This window comes from Mus caroli, unplaced genomic scaffold (assembly GCF_978045245.1).
Source record: "Mus caroli unplaced genomic scaffold, Mus_caroli_1 scaffold_9, whole genome shotgun sequence".
Classification (NCBI taxonomy): Eukaryota; Metazoa; Chordata; class Mammalia; order Rodentia; family Muridae; genus Mus; species Mus caroli.
In genome coordinates this window covers 114,162,262-114,183,199 of record NW_028227264.1, presented here as the reverse complement: position 1 = coordinate 114,183,199, position 20,938 = coordinate 114,162,262, and the positions used below count along the sequence as shown (strand labels likewise).

The following is a 20,938-nucleotide window of genomic DNA, read 5'->3' as shown; positions in this document are numbered from 1 at the left end:
GGTGTCCTCTAACCAGATTCCCAGTAGGGGAACTTCTTATCTCACTGGAATAGGCTCCACGTAGTACAGTCATAACTCAGTCATTGACTTGTACCTATGGCTTTCATGGAGCACAAGAAACATCAGGCCATCTGTCTTAGTCAGGGTTTCTATTCCTGCACAAAACATCATGACCAAGAAGCAAGTTGGGGAGGAAAGGGTTTATTCAGTTTACACTTCCACATTGCTTTTCATCACCAAAGGAAGTCAAGACTGGAACTCAAGGAGGTCAGGAAGCAGGAGTTGATCAGGAGCCATGGAGGGATGTTACTCACTGGCTTGCTTCCCCTGGTTTTCTCAGCTTGGTTTCTTCTAGAATCCAGGACTATCAGTTCAGGGATGGCACAACCCACAATGGGTCCTCCTCCCTTGATCACTAATTGAGAAAATGCCCCACAGCTGGATCTCATGGAGGCATTTCCTCAACTGAAGCTCCTTTCTCTGTGATAACTCCAGCCAGTGTAAAGTTGACACACAAAACCAGTCAGTACATCATCTGAGCAGTGTGTTTTCATACAGTTTCCACCTTTGCAGCCTTTGGTTTTAACCTAGCATGTGCTAAGGCAGCTTCGTGTGTCTTTGTTCATAAACGTGCCCCCTTCCTCCATGTCTCTCCCCATCATTTCCAGCCTGAGAATGTTGGAAAGCCATTTCACATTTTATTGCATCAATTTCCCTGCATCCTCTGCTGTAACTGTGGTACTGATTCTCAACTGAACAATTCTAACAGGTTTTTTGTTTTTGTTTTTTTTTTTTCCTATCCAGGTTCTTATTTTGTACAATGATTTTTGGAAAGTGTCTAGGTTCTATCTTGATTGCAAATCATGAGACAGTAATAACCTATATCAGTTAAATGATTTGGAGTTAGCTCTAAGTGGGAATCTAATCATGGCTCTTTTATTCATCTTAGGTCCATTTCAGCAAGTTATTCAACCTTTTAAGCCTCAAACTTCTGATTAGACAAAATAATGATATCTTCTTTGTTATATCACAGCATAGTTCTTTAGTGGATCATACATTTTGAGTGATTTTTACTAATACAGGACTTTTCTACGGGTCCATATGTTTTACCCCTTCCTACTCAATGTAGTTATTTTGGATCTAGTTGTACTCTCAGGAGCACATAATCTAAAGACTGCCTTTGCATTGAAGACAGATAGACCTTTGCTTATCTGAGAGCCACTTGTGTTTCCAGAAGTGTTTTTGGTGGTGAGTCCACTGTGGTAAGACAGACAATGCCTCCTCACTAGGCCACAGTCTGTTTCCCTCAGTCCATTTCCATCTGTGCTTTCATTTTTAAAATGACTTAGTGACTTCTTCCTCCCTGTTCCCTGTTCAGTTTTGCCTTTAGAAAAGCTATGCACATCTTTACAAGACTAACTGATTTTCCTCATCTTTTTTTCCTGGAAGTTTGTTCTAATGCTCATCCCTTGATCTGCCTCTCTCCAGTCAGTGTGACTGCTGAATCATTATATCTTGGAACATTTTCTCACATATTAGAGAGATCATAGATAAGATAGATAGATAATATAGATAAGATAAGATAGATGGATAGATAGATAGATAGTTTTATTCCCTAATAGCCACAGGCTATTTACATATAGTACTTTCTTCATTACAGCTGACTGTTAGATGTTGCTTTTCTTGAACTTGGAAGCACAAATCTCAACCATGTCTTCCATGACTCTGCTTATACCCAGGCTGTCTCCAGCTATTTTTCATGCATGGGCACTGCCCAATGATTTTAATTTAACTTCACATACATGTTTCTTGAGTGTTTATCATGAGCAGTACAGAAAAGACCACACAGTCTGTAGAAAGCCCTGGAGATTCCACTTTCTGTTCTCCATTGCCTTCACTGAGACATGAACACATTTCTCTGGTGTTCTTAGTCACTTTGGCCAGGCCCACTCTAGTAACTTACATCTTTGTTATACTTCCTTTCTAGTCTTCCACTTCCCAACCTATCTTTAAAACTTCACATTTTGTAAGCAATTTTGCTAGTATAAATAATTTCCTCTAGTGTGTATATTTATGCATATCTTCTAATGTCATTTTCTTTCTTAGACTAAAATCAAACTCACCTTGTCACTTTTGTTAAACCCTCTTCTTGCCACTTCTCCCACTTGTTGGTTTCAGGTCATCTTGCCCTACTTGGGCTATCACACTATAGCCCCCACCTTCAAACTACTTCATCCCTGCAACTCAAAGCTCTAAAACCTGCTTCAAACTCACTTTCCACACAATTCCCCCAACTTGTGGCTTCGTGACTTCCAATCTGTATGATCTCCCATACTTGAGGCTTCTCACCACTGATCTGCCTGATTATGCTAATACCTTTCATGTTACATCATGAAGATGCTGCCTGAGTATGTCTACCTTTCCAGCTATGACACAAATGTCATTCTTTAGACTTTTCACCCCTCCAGGCATGAAATACACTTCTATCATCTCCATCTGCATTCTGTGGGACAATGAACATACTACCAACTTAATAAACATCTTTTAAGGAAACAATTGAGTTTGGCAGTTTATCTTCTTTTAAAGCATGATTATATGTTGTGAAGTACCAGTAAAGCAATAAAGGCTATATCCTTGTTGAATGGCTAGTATTTAAGAATACAAATTGTCTGTCATTTACGCAGACATTTTCTGTCTTTGTCAACCATTGTTGAATTAAGGTAGCCTACCATGCCAAACCTGAGAAGAGGAAGTTCTTTCTCTGGTCATATTTATGGTCTTTGAAATAATCAGGTCCTCAAATTATTACAAAGTAAACCATACAAATAGGGGATAGAACGGGAAAGACAACTAAAGGACAATTGAGTTTCCAAGCTCCCTTCTGTAACTGGTTATCATATCCTAAATAATTCTGTCAATTACCACAGTATCTCTCTTGGCCCTTGTTTTATAAACTTCTGATGACTTCTCCTTTCCATAAAGCTTCTGAACATGCTTCCATGTCCAATTTGTTCTCTCAAGGCTGAAACATCTCAATTGCAACTAGATATAAGTTACCACTTTGTAAAAGAGGGTGGCTTGATGGATAAATATTTTGAAGATTCTGGGAAATGTTTCTCAGTGCTCTCTTTAAAACAAAAATATGTACGATGACTTAGCTGTGCTGTAAGGCATGGACTTTGTTTTTGCCGTGCGTAGTAGGTGTCCAACCCACTGATGTGCTGTGTATAGTAGGTGTCAAGCCCACTGACTATCAGTTGGTCAGTCCACCCTGTAACCTGCTTACAGACTGTTATAAAATAGGGATTAAAAATTAGCATTCACAAGAAAAGGTCAGCTAAGCACTGAAGAGTTACTCCAGGCAACATCAAAATATTCAAGCAACATATTTTTCTGAAATGTAATTGAGTTATAGAATATACCAATAACGAAGAGTTCAGTGTTATTGACTTTTGAGTATTGACTATATTTCTGCGTTCTATTTCCATGCACCCTGCTGTAGCCCAGACAGGAAGAACAGGTTTATTCTTTATGATTACAAAGTCCTCTTTTGTCATTAGCCCATGCTGAACTGGTAGTTTTTATAGCCTGACAAGGGACCAAGTCATCACTACCTGGAGGGAATCAGTTAAATCATCTGAAGATGGCTCTTTTGCTCTGATGGGAAGTTGGAGCTGACTGTTGGAGAGTCTCTCACTCCCCAGGTGGCAAGGGTTAGTGTTGTTGAAGAACTGACAGATTTTACCCTCTGGGTGGGTAGACTAGATTGGAAAATACATAGGGGAAGAGCTTGTCAAGGAAATTCAGGGACCAGATCTGACACGTTCTAAAGGGGATTCTTACCAGCTCCCAAAATTGAATCTTAAATGCTTATGGTTTATGGACGTATACAAGTCTGCAGAAGACAAAGAGCAAGAAGTAAAAATTATATATATATATATATATATATATATATATATATATATGTGTGTGTGTGTGTGTGTGTGTGTGTGTGTGTGTGAAAATATCTGGAGGGACATAACATTTTAGGATTTGTCAGCTCATTATTTGTTGAGATGACAATAATAGTCTCATTTGAGGAACAAGTTCTTTGGGGGATAGAGTTCTTTGTTTTTTGTTTTTTAAACAGTGCTTTAAGGGTGATTGACTAATGGAGTGAGAATATGATATTGAGTCAAAGTTTCGAAATTACAGGGAGAGGTTTTAGTGCCAAACAGCGAAAAATAAGAGTTGTGACACCAGACTGACTAGGTGCAGGTTGGATGAGTGTTGCAGGGTTCTCTCTAGGAAAAAGACCCTGGGTATATGTGTTCAGACCTCGAGTGAATCTTAACAGCCTATGCAATGAAAGTGAAATAGTAAAAATTAAAAGACACACTTTGGAGAAAGGATTTACTATAGCATGTGCATTTGTAAGGATAATGGAGGGGATATGTAGCTGCGGAGGAATGTCTAGACTGTCATTTATATTTATGCATTAACTGCTTCATAACCCTCAAGCAGCTCACTATGAACTTGTGAGTCCTAGAAGACTAATTTATAGTTTGCTTACAGATTTGTGATCTTCCCTGCTTACCCATCATTACTTTGATTGCTTCCAATTGATCACTTCTGTACATCTTGTACTGATAGTATGCTATAGTATATTCTAATGATGGTTCTCAGCTCTAAGTATATTACTCTATTAATCACAACATCTATATTAACCCCATGTACTTGTTTATGTATCAGTACATATAACTATTTTCAGTTTTAAAATAAATAGATATGGCATAAAAATGAGCCAACATAAAATAGTATTGATGGCTCACACTCTCTTTTTTACCTGTTTTATACACACTTTTTAACCTGCTTTACACACATACAAACACACACACACACACACACACACACACACACCTGTGTATATATATATATATATATATATATATATATATATATATAAATTTTAACATGCCTTTTATTCATATATGCATTCTTAAATATGTATGTATATAATTGATGTTGATAGGTTTGCATATATGTTATACATATAAGAATATGTTGAACATATATACTATATATTCTCTATATAATAATATATATTCTCATACATATAACATATAGATACTATAATATTCACATATATTCACACAAACATATATATTCACACACATACACATGTATTAATTATTTGAGCTTAAAAATATTTCACCCAATAGAACTGCTAGTAACTAACTCTATGTTGCAGGAGAAGAAAATAAGAGGAGAGAATGCTAATCATTTTTCCAAGTAAAAATGTTAAAAAACATGAGAGAGACACAGTATGAACACAGAAAACCTGACTGCTTCATACTACCTTCCTCAGTTCCGCCATAAAGTATTCATTCCCACCTGAGTTAGGAGTTCAGTAAGCAACTATGGCCCCCTCAAACTGTGGTTTCATACAAATGTTACTTAACGGGTGGGTTTCTGTTCCCAGGTCCTGGGCTGTGCTTAGTTAACTTTGCCATATACAATGTTCACAGAACTCACAGTTACTTATGATTACATATAGCTCCCTGAGATCATCTGTCTGGGGTATTTTTATCTCGAGGTAGAGGTAGATGGATTTGGTTCACAAAATATTTACATGGCCTAAACAAGACATTCTCAACCCCTAAGTGTGATAACTTTTCATGCTTTTTTTTTCTTGAATGTTTTCAAAACAGAATAGAGTGAATGACATGAGTCATTCTTGATTGACCAGCGGCACTGTTAGAATCACACCTGTTGACTTTCTTTTCTTTTCAATACTTTCTCCACAGGGTGCTGCTCTAATTAGAATGCTGGCTAATTTTATGGGTCATTCAGTTTTTCAGAGGGGATTGCAAGTAAGTAACAAGCTTTCTATGTCCTCTACCTTTCTTGCTATTACATTTAGGTTAAGGATATTTCACTCTTTGGGAAATTACTATTCTATGGAGAAATTTGACACGTATAAGGCAGGCTACATACTTCAGCATAACAAAAATAAAATGTCATAAACACTCAATGTACTATCTGTCCAAAATCAAACTAGTATACAATTTAGGAGTGTTTAATTGTTATTTACAAACTGAACTAATTTTTACACATGTGAGATCCTGAAATTTTTTCCTAAGAGCTTCAGAAAGCTTGCTATTATTTTCTGCCATTGAGAGGTTTAATTAACATGAAAATACATTGTTAGCTTTACTCAAAGTATATAATTGAGAGAATGTGGGGCCTGCTTTTCTGTTATGTACTATTTATGGTGATGATTTCTTATTTTCCCCATAAAAACAAAATACTCTCTCTTATTTGAAAGTAAAGTGAGTCACTTTAAAAGAAAGGAGATAATAATATCGTTCATTTTTTGTTGTTATTTCTTATAAACCTGCTCTTTTCTAATGATAGACAAATTGATAGTGGATTTTGGACCCAGGTGGGAGGGAAGGTGGGAAGGAAATGGGAGAGGTTTTGAGGGAAAACGGAAATCAGGATATATGGTATGAGAAAAGGATCTCTTATCAATAAAATGAAAAAAATCAAAAATGACAGTTAAATTTACTGCATTTAGGGTAATACACATGAAATTCAAGAATGAATTTGTAGAGAACTCAGATTATTAAAAATTAAGAGCAGATATAAAGGTAGAGAACTGGAACTTTAATTTTGTTGAATCTGCTAGAGTAAATCACACGCCCAGTCACTGTGATTGATGAATTATTTATGATGCATTCTGCTACTTAGAAGTGTCCTTTAAAGTAAATTGATGTTCACCTGAAATACAATTATGCTAAGGCAGAGAGAGCAATCAATCTTATCTGTTCTCAGTAAGCTTTTCATTTTGAAATTTAAATAAACTACAACTGTGATCAGGTCATATTTTTATAGTATACTTCCGTCTTTATGTAATATAAGCTGAAAGATAAAATACAAAGACAAGAGTTAAATTTGATATGACAAACTATATATTGAATGCAACAAATTAAAGATAGCATATAAATTTGTTGAAGAATAATTTTCCTTATAGACTCCTTTTGCAGATGAGTTTTAGCAGGCTTTGAAATTTACTTTAATCAAGACTTTTCATTACAGGTGCCCTTAGAATATCTGAGTTAATTGACCATATTTGCTGAGGGATGAAGGCTCCATTCTGATCACATAGCTGAGAATTTTCTCTCTCTCTCTTTTTTTTTTTTTTTTTTGGCTTTTCTTCAAGAAGTACCCTCCATGAATATCAACTATCTGGAGGAATGTCCTTTCCTAACCCTACTGCTTTGTTTTCCCATACAGAAATTGTAACATGACCATTTCAGAAGATATTTAAGTCTTCAAAAAGGCAATGTAAATTGAGTTTGATTTCCTGGTGGCAAGGTGATATGAAATCATTTCCTGTGTAAAGTTTTTATCATTTCTCTTTTACATACGATGTCCGTGCATTTGCTCATCAGATTGAGTGACCATAGTTGGGTTATTTCAACATAATATTGTAGAATGTTTCCTTAACCTGTAGTATTTTCTATGGTATGTCAAATATACTATTTTGAGTATATTTCATATCCTGTTCCACTGACTCAGCCTCCTTGGTTTTATGTAAAATTGCTTTTTAAAAAAAAATCCATTAAAATGAAATTTCACTTGAAGCTAGTGCCAAAGTGCAATGATATGTTCCAATACTTGATTTGGTTAATTTTCAACCAAGGGCCTCTGTTTGTCAACACTGCCTTTCGTTTGCCTCGTGATGTCTCATTGATCATGTGGATCTGTCTCCTTCAGAACTTGGCTTGCAGCTTCCTTTCTAGTTATCACTCAAACTGATTTAGTGTATCATCAGCAGTTTGGATTAGTTTACAGGAGATCCTTCTGTCCGGGTGATAAATTACCATCTCTTGTACATGAAGATGTATGGAGTACATTTGGGAAATGACCTCCTGAACAGACACTTCATGTCACGGTGCTGAGTGGCTGGAGAGTTCATAGTAATAAGCTTGCCATTCACAAGGCTCCGGGGAGCCTTACATTATAATGTTGTTGAAAGGGCTACTCTGGGATGTCAGCATTTACCTTTGAGGAAAATCTATTAATTGTTTTTACATTAACCATGGGCATTTCTGAGTTGTCAAATAAAAGTTTATTATTTTCAAACATACCAGGTTTATATTTGCTGGCTCAAAAAGATGCAAATGAGGTGTGTTTTCATATTCTAGTCTTCCTTCTTTCCCACATTCCTCTTTTACTCTTGCTTTATCTTTTCTTTTCCTTCAGAGCTTCAATGGCATTCCCCTGTTGTAGTTAAAACAGTATATGACAGCTGCTGCTTCTTTATTTGCATCTAACAAAATGTATGCTCAGCTGACACTTTTTGGACCTGTTTGGGCTATCCTAAGCTCATTTTAGAAACAAGGCAAACATTATTTTCAAATACATTATGCTTTAATTTATCTGTAGGCTTCTGGGTCCATTTATATATTCAATATTTTTTAGAAAATATTGACTAGAGATTAAGTGATATTTTATATCTTCCACAGGAATTTATGTGTCAATATTCATTTGAAATTCAAACTGAATATACCTCTCAGAAAGTAGGGACTCTAGAAATTTTTTTGTTCCTATTTGTTATATAACTCAGAGATAAGCTATAAGAAACCAAGGAGAAAATTTACAGTTGGGTAATAATGTCTAATTTCAAAGTAATCCTTGATTATTTTTTATATCACATTATTTCTGAGTATAACTTCCTGTTTAATTGCTTCACTTTTTCATGTTTAAAGAAAACTATCTTAATCCTCTGGTAAATAAGTTATATTAACAAGTTAAAATTAGTTCATGATTTTGGTAATATATCAGGTTTAAATTTTATGTGTGAATTGAAAGTGGAACTTGCACAACGAACTGAGTTTAAACTTTTCTGTTGTTGATTATACATGCCATTCATAAATAATATATTTCAAGACACGGCACTGACTATATTTCTGCAAGCTCTACATATCTACTGTTATATATAATCCATTACACAAAATGATAGCAGGCAAATCTTGTGGGAAGCTTGAGGCAATTGTATAAATAGGGAGAAATAATTCTCATTTCTGTCTAATTAATGCTGAGCCTCCTACAAGCCACAGATTTTCTTTTGGCCTGTAACCTGTACTCATAAAATGCAAAACTATGTTTTCCATCTTTCATGGTTTCCAAAAATGGGATTTATTTATTTAGGGCGGGTGATCACTTAGGCAATTGGTATTTGATGGTTTTAATTGAGGACGGCTGTTTTAACTTGATGGAGATACAGCTTAAACTACTTACACAAACGTGACTCTCTGTTCTTGACCTTCCTTGTAGCCTTCTGAGTATTAGGCGGGGCTGACTTAATACATGGGGCAATACATCTTTATCAATCCAGAGAAGCATCCACTGCTGCTCTTGTTAAAGCTGTGCTTTAGTTTTCTGGTCTGAAAATCAAGTTATGTAGTGTTGGGGTACATGTTTATTTACTGCATGGATCTAGGTATTTAATAATTTTTCTGATTCATCTATGATTATCTTCCATGATATTTGCTAAGGAATTTTTACTTTTTCTTTCTTTCTTTTTTTTTCTTCCTCTTTTTTTTTTTTTGTTTTCATAGCATGTCATGCTTTTTTGGTGTTTTATATTTTTTATTTATTTTTATTGATAGTTTCTTTATTTACATTTCAAATATTATCCTCTTTCCTGGTTTTCCCTTCAGAAACCCCCATCTCATCCCCCCTCTTCCTGCTTCTATGAGGGTGCTCTCCTAACCACCCACCCAACCAATCCCACCTCACTGCCCTGACATTCCCCTACACAGGGGCATTGAGCCTTCACAGGACCAAGGGTCTTTCCTCCTATTGATGCCATATAAGGTCATCCTCTGCTACATATGCATCTGGAGCCATGTGTACTCTGGTTGGTGGTTTAGTCCCTGGCAGCTCTGGGGGTCTGGTTCGTTAATATTGTTGTTCTTCCTATGGGGTTGCAAACCCCTTAAGCTCTTTAAGTCCTTTCCCTAACTCCTCCATTGGGGTCCCCGTGGACAGCCCAATGAATGGCTGCTTACATCCCCATCTGTATTGATCCATCTCTGGCAGAGCTTCAGAAGACAGCTATATCAGGCTCCTGTCAGCAAGCACTTCTTGGCATTGGCAATAGTGTTTGGGTTTGGTATCTGTATATGGAATGGATTCACAGGTGGGGCAGTCTCTGGACGGCCTTTGCTTCAGTCTCTGCTCCACAGTTTGTCCCCATATTTTCTTTAGACAGGAGCAATCTGAGTCTCTTTTGTTTATAAAAATAGTGTTTGGACAGATAACTTACCAAAAAAGGATGCTCACATACTACTGCTTGTTGATAGTGTGTGCATTTTTATTTGCCAGAGAGCTTATGACTCAACACATAAACATTAATTTTTAACCACAAGTAGAAATGCTAATGGTGATAATGTACACAAGATCATTTCATTAGTATCTACATTTTCAAACCTTGGTTTTGTCATTTAGATTCAGTTCTAAAAGCCTGAAGCCCTATCCCACTTATGCATTACAGGATTACCTTAAAAATAACATATGTTGGCAATATGTGTGCAGACAGAAACTCTGTGAAATTATTTGGAGCCTCTACATTTCTTTGTTACTTGTTTTAATAAACCTAAACTCATTTTTTGCTTTTTTCAATTTGTGTGAAAATAAAGTTACAAATATGCAATCTTTAGGGAACATTGATTGATCCAGATGCTACTAAAATAATTAATCCACAGAACTATTGCTTTTTCTTTTAAAACAAGACAATATTATCCTAATGTTCTGAGACTGACTGTATCATTCTTCCTGTTCTTATGAGTCAACATCAGGGAATTTATATATATATATATATATATATATATATATATATATATATATGTATATATACACACACACACACACACACACACACACACACACACACACATATATATATATATATATATATATATATATATATATATATATATATATATATATATATATATGTAAGCTTGATACAAATTCAAACCCTAAAACTCCCATCAGATAGTGAATCATCTTCCTGAACAGCCAGTGAGAATAAGCCAATAACTTCTAAAATATGTTTGAGTGGAGAAAGATTTCTCTTAATTACTAGTTAACTGCTCTTTTCCATAAGGCAGCCTATAACAACATGTTTGGCTCCAATTATCAGGGTGGAAATTGCTTATGCAAATCAATGTAAGCAATGAGGTGTGGATAAAAGCAAAAAGGAAATATCATTATTATTGGTCTATGCTCATAAAATTCTGATAGCCTGAGGGTAATGACAGGCACAAAGGCACGGTGATTATCAGAAGCAACAACACCTTCAATAACGTGTTCCAGTGAAGTGTTATGTGTAAGTACGTGTAGTTGACATTTTTATTTGAGAACTGCAAGTTTATGTTTTTTGAGTATCTGCTCTCTTTGCATGTGAGTTTTCAGACATATTAAATGTTAGTAAACATCAGAGCAGAGAGTACATCCAGGTTTATTCCCTCTTAAACAGTTAGTAGGGCACATTCTATTAAATGATTATGATAACTGATTTTACATTATACTTAATGTAAAATTACTGTAGACACTTCACTTATATGTGTTTATGTTCTACATGAAATGCTGTGCAGGTCTTGATATTTTTTGTAGGTAGAAAGGTTAATACTTGGTAATGATTTGTTGTGATCACTCAATATCATGTAAGATTGATATCATTGCACGTTTTTCAGAGATTGGGTCTCCATAATCACCATCAAATGTGTCAGAGAGTTGACTCTAAAGTAAAATGAATAAGCACATTACAGAATATGTGCAGGTATATTTGTAATGCCCCCAAATCAAACTCTATCAAAAATAAATCCTTTAAAATAATCCTTTAAAAATCAATGTCAATTGTATCTCATGTGTCTGGATAAGTTGTGAAAGAAGTTGTGTTCATCAATTTCACTTACAAGGAGACAAAACAGTAGGCAATAAAATATGACAGCAACATTTTCTCTTTCATTTCACATTTAGAGTAATAATCAGTAATTCATATTCACATGGCTTCTGTAGAACTGTGAGAACAGCTGCATGGTTTACCCCAAAACTAGAGGAGCCACAGGAGACTTTCTCAGTTCTGACTTCAAGGCCTCTTCCTCCCCTCTGTTTCTTCACCTTTCTGACTCTCTCTTCCCTTTCCATTAACTTCCTCTCTTGGCTTCCTGAAGATATTTCTTTACCATGGTTAGATCATAGGATTTCACTTTTTGGGACATTTTGGATTCTCTTGGAGGAAGAATTGAAAAAAAATACATTTACTTAGGGCACTTTTTGAAAAAGAAAGTATTTATTTATTATCAATGCTGCCATTAAAATAAACAAATGTTCTTAATGTGATGGATATTTTCCAAAATTTTTGTATGTCACAATCTTTGCACATGCTTATTAGGTAGATTATTATGTATGCTTTCAGTTGGGAAAAATTGTTTAGGGAAAATGGATAACTTCTCCCAAAATCTACATGACTAGTAAGGAGCAGTACAGATTCCCATCTAGATTTTTCAGTGTACAGACAATACTTTTTCTTCATTGGCTGAATTACATATTCTTCTCAACTGGCTACCAGTGCCAGGCTTGGTGGGGAAAGAGGTGACTAGTCAAGGCATAGTATGTAGATGCCTGAAAGCACCATACATCTAGAGAAGACACCGTGCCTGTTCCTAGAAGTATTGGGCATCTTGATTTACAAAAGGCAGTACAAATTTTTACCTACTAGGATATGCTTTATCTATTTTTGTTGGCTTGCACTGGTTAAAGCCCTTTTTCAGGGCATTCAGGAAAAAAAAATCTCACAAACTTCAGTTTTACCAACAGATTCATTTTATGTCTTAGTAATATTTCAAGCTAGCAGCAAAAGCAAGAGGTGCGGATGGTTTAGTACCTGAAAACACCCCTGTAGACTATTATATTTGCACTTTTTTGCTGACAGGCATACAACCCCTTCAGGTTGTTCTGCCATGGAGTATATTTGGAACAGTGGCAGTATTCTACCTCATAATACACCTGCTTGTAGGCACTGATGCTGTGATCCATAATTGCTACATAGGAGATATTTGGAAACCGAAGTGCTGTGAGGATATGCTATTGTCTGTAATTTAAGCAGGCAAACAAACAAAAACCCCTTTCAAAGCTTGGCAGGTTGTTTTGATTTAAAATACTCTGTTTTACACTATATTTGACAACCTCTTATGAAAAAAATACTAATTTGTACAAGATTTACATTCATTAAACAGGGTGATAGATTTTTAAAATATGTAAAACACCTTTTTGTTCCTGAATAAATAGCTGAATACATATCTAGGCAAGCCACTACTGAAGGTAAATTTAGGGGAAACACACATTTAAAATTTCTTACTCCCAGTGGCATGCAAGCAATTATACTCCACCATCGTTCCTATATATTCCTCCAGTGGCTTTCTTTCTTCAGTGCCCAATATTTTTATTTTTATTTTTTAAACTTCATGTGGATGTGTGAAAATTCTTACATGGCACATGGTTGATAATTACTTTGGTTCCTATCATACAAAATGCAGCAGCAGAAAAATCTTTAAATCATAACCTATTCCTTCCCACCTTTAACTCTTGTCTGTTAGAATTAAGTTTCAGACCTTGTCTTTGCGGGAGACTTTCACCCTCAGTTCTTTGCTACTCATGCAAATTAGCCTCACGATTTCCAAAAACATGTCTCCAAATAATTACCAAAATAAATATCTCATTCTAACACATAGCTCTCTTTGCTTCGTTTGGTTATCTGTGATGGTTCCTATCTCTTTGTTCTGTTTTTCTCAAGGTCAAGGAATTGTATGTATGGTCTGAAGTACATGGACCAGGCTCAAATAAGACTCAAATAAGACCGCCCAGCTCTTGTGTATCTTTGCTGTGATATGAACATTTAATCTCTTATGTTGTTTGTGTATCACTTGAAAATCCACCTTACTCTATGTGTTTAAAGTAGTTATAAGGTCATAGGATGGTGGTTCCCAGTTTAAAAAGGTTCTGCTTGAGAACTTAAGATGAATGATTTTTTTTAAAAAAGAAAAGTTTGCTGTCACTTCATGTACACACTTTGTGGAACATCCTGTCTTCCATCTTATTCATTTGTTTATATCCAGACTATTTGGCTGCCTCTGGTCCAGCCTGTTGCCTGCCTCTTGTGTTTCTAAGCACCCATCATTCCCCATCTATCCACAACACAGTCAAAACCTAGAACAGTTACAAAATGAGCTTACTGTGTTTTGTATAAGCTGTAAGATATAATTTTTATTTACTATCTAGGGATCACCAAAATGATGTTTAAAAGTCAGTGTTTGTCAAAGTCATCCATTGATGTACTAGAGATTATTTTGGGTTTTAAACAATACAATAAACGCTGGAAGATTTAATTAGAAATGCATCTATTAATCAAAGGTGGCCCGTGACATCATTGAGAAGGAGAGAAAAGCAAATCTGACTGAAAGGTCATCACAAGACTCAGAAATCAAGACGCTTTGCTAAGGTTCTCCCTAAGAGCATCTGATTCAGTTTGTGTCATCATTGTTGTCCCTCCATGCTTAGTGACAACATCTCATCTCAGGGGATGGTCCCTCTGCTTTCTAACATTACTTCTTATAAGCAACCACTTGGAGGCCAGGACACATGGTTATACTTTAGCTGCCAGGGGAAGCGAGAGGGAATATTTAGCATTTTGTCCTTTCCATTTCAACACTGAGAAGGAGTTCCTGCCTTCTTCCCACATTCCCACATTCCACATGGAACTGTTGCCCCTGTATAAAAATGAAGCTCAAATACTGGGAAGCCAAAAAGTAACAAATGCTCACTAAACTTTTTTTGAGGTGTATTTATTCATGCTGGAAAGCAACAACATTTTAAATGTTTGCTTCAGCCTCCCTGTCAAGTGTTCAGGGAAAAAAAAAAAGAGTGCTTGAATTTACCTGACACATTGGAGGCTGATTTTACTGTAGAGGCCATTCTGCCCCTGGTCGTCACTGAGGCTGAAATGTGAGTGTCTCCCCTTATTATAGAAATGCACATGAAGGTGCAAGTTCTATCCAGACCTAAGCCCCTGAGACCTTAGAACTCATTTCTTATGAGTTATGTTCTGCTTTCTTTTAAGTCCTCATCCTCATTGGGAACCTTTGACTTTAGAAGACCATGAGTTTCCTGTATATGGAGCCAAATTATCCAAGCTTAAGCTGTATTAACAGGATTTTGCTGAAGCACACAATGTAATACTGAGAAGTCTCCAATGTTGTCAGTGTGGAATTTGAGGGGAAAACTTCATGACTTTTAGAAAGAATCCCAAGAAGGCATGCTGCCTACCTTCTCTGTAGCAGGTCTGTCTGAAGGTGGTACTTGTGATTTTTTTTTTCTTGCTGCCTCAAAACCGGGTGAAGCTGATAAGGGTAAAAGAAAGCGTCAGCTCTGTGAGATCTCCAACAGGAAGGAAGAAGCTTGGCTGTTTTAAAAGTCATTGTGCTTTGCACAGTTTTTCTACTTGTACCTCGAGGCAGAGAAAATACCCACAGAGATTTTATTGGAACGTTATGTATGTCACCAGGAGTAAGCCATTCACATGGCTAATTCTCTATCCCATCATGCTAAAAGGGCTTATTAAGAGGAGAACAAGTATTCCATAATTATTTTCATGTCTTAGAAGATAAAAGTGCTTTACTCCGGAGCTCACCCGCTTCATTTTTCCTCTTGTCAGTTTCGTCTAATTGCCTCTCATACATGAAACGTCATGAATCATGTCATGTGTTAACAGAAGAAAGTACAAAGTTGTCTCAGATGCAGTAGTTCAATCTTTTGATGGAATGAAATGTAAGTCATATATTTGACAAGTATTCACTGAAATAATGAGTTAGGTCCTATATTACTCTCTAAAGAGAACATCTTGGGTAAGCCTAGTAGACACAAAACTAATAGACACAAGTTAATCACTGCATTATCAGTTTTTAACAGAAAGCTATGCTGCACATTGAGTAATAGATCATAGGCGTGTATCCGGTGACTTCTTTTTTTTTTTTTAAAGATTTATTTATTTATTAAATGTAAGTACACTGTAGCTGTCTTCAGACACTCCAGAAGAAGGTGCCAGATCTCGTTGCGGATGGTTGTGAGCCACCATGTGGTTGCTGGGATTTGAACTCTGGACCTTCAGAAGAGCAGTCAGGTGCTCTTACCCACTGAGCCATCTCACCAGCCCCCGGTGACTTCTTGGTACGAGGCTTTGCACAGCATTGTTGGTTAAACAGTAGTCAAATGGGATACCATGTTCCTTGATCCCTTGCAGTTTACATGGATAATGTGGGCAGACGGGCAGGAAACAAGCAATGGTGACACGATGTGGAAATGTTATTATGTAATAACAATAAATATGAATCTAACAAAGACAGTTTAGAATTAAACAAAGTATTGAGTGGGAAGCAAAGATTTCCTGAGGGAAATTGATCAAAAGTTAAACTGGGAGGATAAGCCGAATTTACGTGAGCAACAGAGACAATAATATAATAGAACACCTCATACGCAAGAGCGTTAGAATAGATTTGTTAGTCATATTCAAAAACATCAAAGTGTTTCATGTGAGGTTATGGGACAAGAGAGAAATAGATTTTGTTGAAGAGGTATATGTTTGAGCTACATGATGGAGTTTGGATAATATTTGGATCCTACCAGTTATTCATATGAGAAGGTGACTGAGGATATTCTGGCTTCCTGATGGAGATTATAGTTGAAAGAGATGGGGCAAGGGCAGGAGCACTTTGATTTTTCTAAGCAACATTGAAGAGAGTGAAGCACCAAAGAAGTGAAGTGGAGTAGGAGGCTCTCGAAGAGATGTTTCAAATGACTGGCATGTAAATAAATAAATAATTAAAATAAAAAAGTCATCACTGTAAAATGCTGCAGAAAGGGGCTTGATGCATAAGGGCAAAAGGCTCAGGATTCAGTGTGACTCTCATGATGTCTGGAGCATATCTTGGAGTTGGATTGGACAGGCAGTTGTACACATGGATAGCCTGATTTGGATATGGACTACCTTCTCTGAGGGCCAGTCTCTGATTTGTTAATTGATGATGTAGTGTTAATTGAATGAGATAAAATATATAGGAACTCAACACTGTTCTACAAACATGGTAAAAGTGTTTCATGTATATTTTACTCACCATCATTACCAATGACACTTTTCTTTCTTTTAGCCAATTTTCCTACTTATGGCATGGAATTTTCAAAAATATTAAAAGAGATAATGCCTATAGATTTCTCAGGGTGTCCTAGGAATTCTTTACTGTTCTACCATTGTATGTATTCTTGTAAAGGTAACTGTATGTAGTGTGCTCTTATTGTATTTATCTTATAAATGAGAAAATAGGCAAAGGAGCTTAAACACAGTGGCTTGTCCATAACTCACTTGTATAGATAGTGAGTGTTCAACCTTGGATGTGATTCCAGTCTGTCAGATTCCTATTCTTCTTCATTAAGTCCCCATGCCACGATACCTCTCTTCATCAGTATATATATGAAGTTATATGCTTATTGGATATATGCTTAGCATCCATATTATGTGCCATGCCCCTTTATATAGTTAAGTGGTTCTCTTTGCTTGCTATTTCCAATAACTCTACTTCTAAACTACCTGGTGTGGAGTACCCACAATTCCTTACATTAAAGCATTTGATTTTATATAATAACCTCAAATCTATTTCTAGTTGATATTCATATACCTGAAGGTTAACATCGATTTCTATTTTAGATTCATATGTGTGAGCCTCTCCATATTCATTGCCTTGCAGGTTTTAAAGAAACATAAAATTGTGTTAATTACATACAGATATTTGAACATATCTTGCAAAATGGTAGTTGTAGAATGACTTCTCCAGGGTCATTCATAGACATCAGTTCTTCACACAAATAACACCTCAGTTTTTGCAATTGTTCTTAGTAAGTTGTGCCCTGCTGACATCTCCTCAGTACCTATGAAGTTGCAAAGTTGTGAAGTTGCTTGATTCATGCTAAGGCTTTACATATTTTATGAAATGAATGAATAGATTATTAACTGTTAAACAGGGTTCACTGCTCTTTGTTTTTTTTTTCTTTTTTTTTTGTAATTCTGCTAGGCAATGACATTCTGTTTATTTAAGAAATGATTGTGTTAGTAAAGGAAAAAGAATAACATAGCAACAACCCTTTGGGGAGAAAAATATTTGACATATGTATACCTCCATTACCTCTGAGGACTGTGTCTAAAGGGAACCAAGAAAAACGCTCTTGTTACTGACCATTGATGTACTTATGCTATGGTTGCCATTTTACTCTGACAATTGACGTTTTAACCCACTTGATGTGGAACTTTGTTATGAACTGGAGGGCAACCATGAACTCTGTTTGAAGATCAATAGAACAGGATCAACTTATGACATAAGTAGTAGGGATGTCAATGGCCTATGAGAAGAAAAATTAATCTACTAGACTTCAGAGTACTCCTTGTTTCTTCATTTTAGAGTTTTAGAAGCATGATCCAAGAGGAGAAGGTTCAGTTATACCTTACAAAATGAGTTTCTTAGTTTTTGTTTTTGAGAATTTCATCCATGAGTGCATGGTATTTATATCATTTCTACTGCTGAAAGAAATAAAGAAAAAAATGAAATTGAAAGTTGAAGTTGTGAATTTAAAACCCACGCCTCTGCTATATCCCTCTCCTAAACATTTCTTGGGTTTATGTTGAACAAACTTCCTGAATCTTGGTGAAAGCTGAATGGGGATCCACGTTAGTTATGAGGAGTTGTATGCGTGTTCTATTTTCAGTTAAGTTATTCATAACACCTGATGAAGTTGAATGTGTGGTTGCTAAGTAGGGGTTGGACGTCACCTCTCTGGGCATATGATTAAGTGGGAACTGTCATTTGCTCTGCTGTGAATTGCCACCAAGAGCTGAGTCTGTCGCAGGTTCTACTGTCTGTATTTAAAATTTGCTTCCCTCATGTTAATTATCCTCAAAGTGCCCCATTCCACATAAAGTATTGAAAAGTCAGCAACTCTTTTCAGTTCAAGAACTTTGATTTTTTTTTAAAAAAGAAATTGTGTCTTCTTACCTACATAATATTAAGGAAATAGAATTTTGAATGGAAGGATTTCTTCTTCTTTTTTTTTATGTCAGATTTTCTGTTCATTTTTGTCTTTGAAATCAGGAAAAAAACCCTGTCACTAATTATCTTGATAGCTGTCACCTCAATAATGAGACAGACCACACTTCTCAGAATGGAGTTAGGTGTGAATCAAAGTGTGTAGGTTTAACCACTAATGGAACATAATGAGAAATGGGAAATCCAAAGCCTGAAGCTGTGTGACACAAACTTAGGAGTACTTCTTTATTGATAGTAACATGTGCTTCATACTACAGAAATAAGTATCTGTTTTGCAACCATCAGCCTTTCCTTTGTATAGAACAACCAGAGAGAGAGATTGGAGAGTTCTGCTCACCATCAGCATATACCAACTAAGAAAGAAGCTTCCTTTTTGGTTTTTGTTTTTGTTTTGTTTTGTTTTTCCATGAAAGCATATGCTTACCTTTGAAAAATTGAAAGGGGTGATCAGATTGTTTGTTCTATATATTTTATTGCAGAGATCAATTTCTCAAAATGAGCTGACATTGACCACCTCATATAGAGTATATTCTGACCTTGGGAATCCATACAATGTGATTACAGCCATGAAAAATCCTTGTTAAGGAATTAGTATCGTTGGGTGAACTAGGAAATATGTTATCGTTAAAACTCTTGAGAATATTTTTAAATGAGATTCTAAATCTTTTTTTTTTTTGCATGTCTTCCTCTTTGCCTAAATGCAATTCCACACATGGAAATGGTTAATTGAATTGAGAAATAAATGTGTTTACTGGTAATTGCTTAACCTTTGAATGGTAATTACAATTTTATATTTTTATAGGATTATTTAACCATTCACAAATATGGCAATGCAGCCAGAAATGATCTCTGGAATACATTATCAGAGGTAAAGTAGAAGAAGCTGAAATATCGAAGTATGTTCTTGGGCACCTGAGTTTTGTTTCTAAAATGTTAACACTGACAGTTTGTATTTACTTTGCATAATTCTTCTTTCTTTACATTACTTTGGTGTTCTTATCTGCTCTATAAAGAAGATAAGATTTAAATTATTTGAATCACAAATGTTGGTTAAAATTTTCTTGTCTACTTTCGAGAGTGAGTGACATTAATTAATTGATTAGTTAATTGAGAGAGGATTTAATTAATTGGTAATGTTATAAATGTCTATAATCTATTTAAGTCATCAAACATGCCTCCACCCTCTCTCTTATAATGGCTCACTCCCCTGTTCTTCCCATCATGATCCCATGTCAATTTGATGGGCTCGTTTTTAAGATCTCACTCAGTGCTGCCAGTGTGTGAGTTGGTTAAGACCATCTGTATGATGTAGAGAAGCATGGGAAGCCATGGGGGGGGTGGGGGACAGACTTGCAGAAAATTCACTTTCCTTCTCCCACTGGTCAGTAATTGCCACTAGCTCCTCTCCTTAGTGTGAGGGTCTGTGATTCCTCTATGCAGTCCATGTTGAGATTTTAACTAGGATGATATTGCACAGGCCTTATGCATGAAGCATGACAATACTTTTGAATGATATCTTAATGTGGTATGATAGATTCATGTTAAAAAAATTGAAGCTTTTAGAAAAAATTTACTACATTATACTAGACCTATCAGGAACACAAAATAATGCGAAAGTACTTGCTCTAGCAATAACTCACATTTTATGTTCTGCTATATAAAATTTTAATTTTAGTAAACCTTAGCTGTATATACGGAACATAGCCATATAAGACTCTCAAGGCAAAAATTAATTT

The 20,938-nt window shown here is 35.8% G+C and overlaps 1 protein-coding gene across 3 annotated transcripts in view; it reads left to right on the top strand.

Annotated features, from left to right (window-relative positions):
• Trhde (thyrotropin releasing hormone degrading enzyme) overlaps positions 1-20,938 on the top strand; it is a 415,327-nt gene that overhangs the window by 293,378 nt on the left and 101,011 nt on the right. For all 3 annotated transcript variants that reach the window (XM_085843166.1, XM_021175200.3, XM_085843167.1), the window contains exons 7-8: positions 5,787-5,852; positions 20,005-20,070. In XM_085843166.1, the coding sequence (XP_085699292.1) occupies positions 5,787-5,852; positions 20,005-20,070 (132 nt within the window). The remainder of the gene's footprint in view (positions 1-5,786; positions 5,853-20,004; positions 20,071-20,938) is intronic.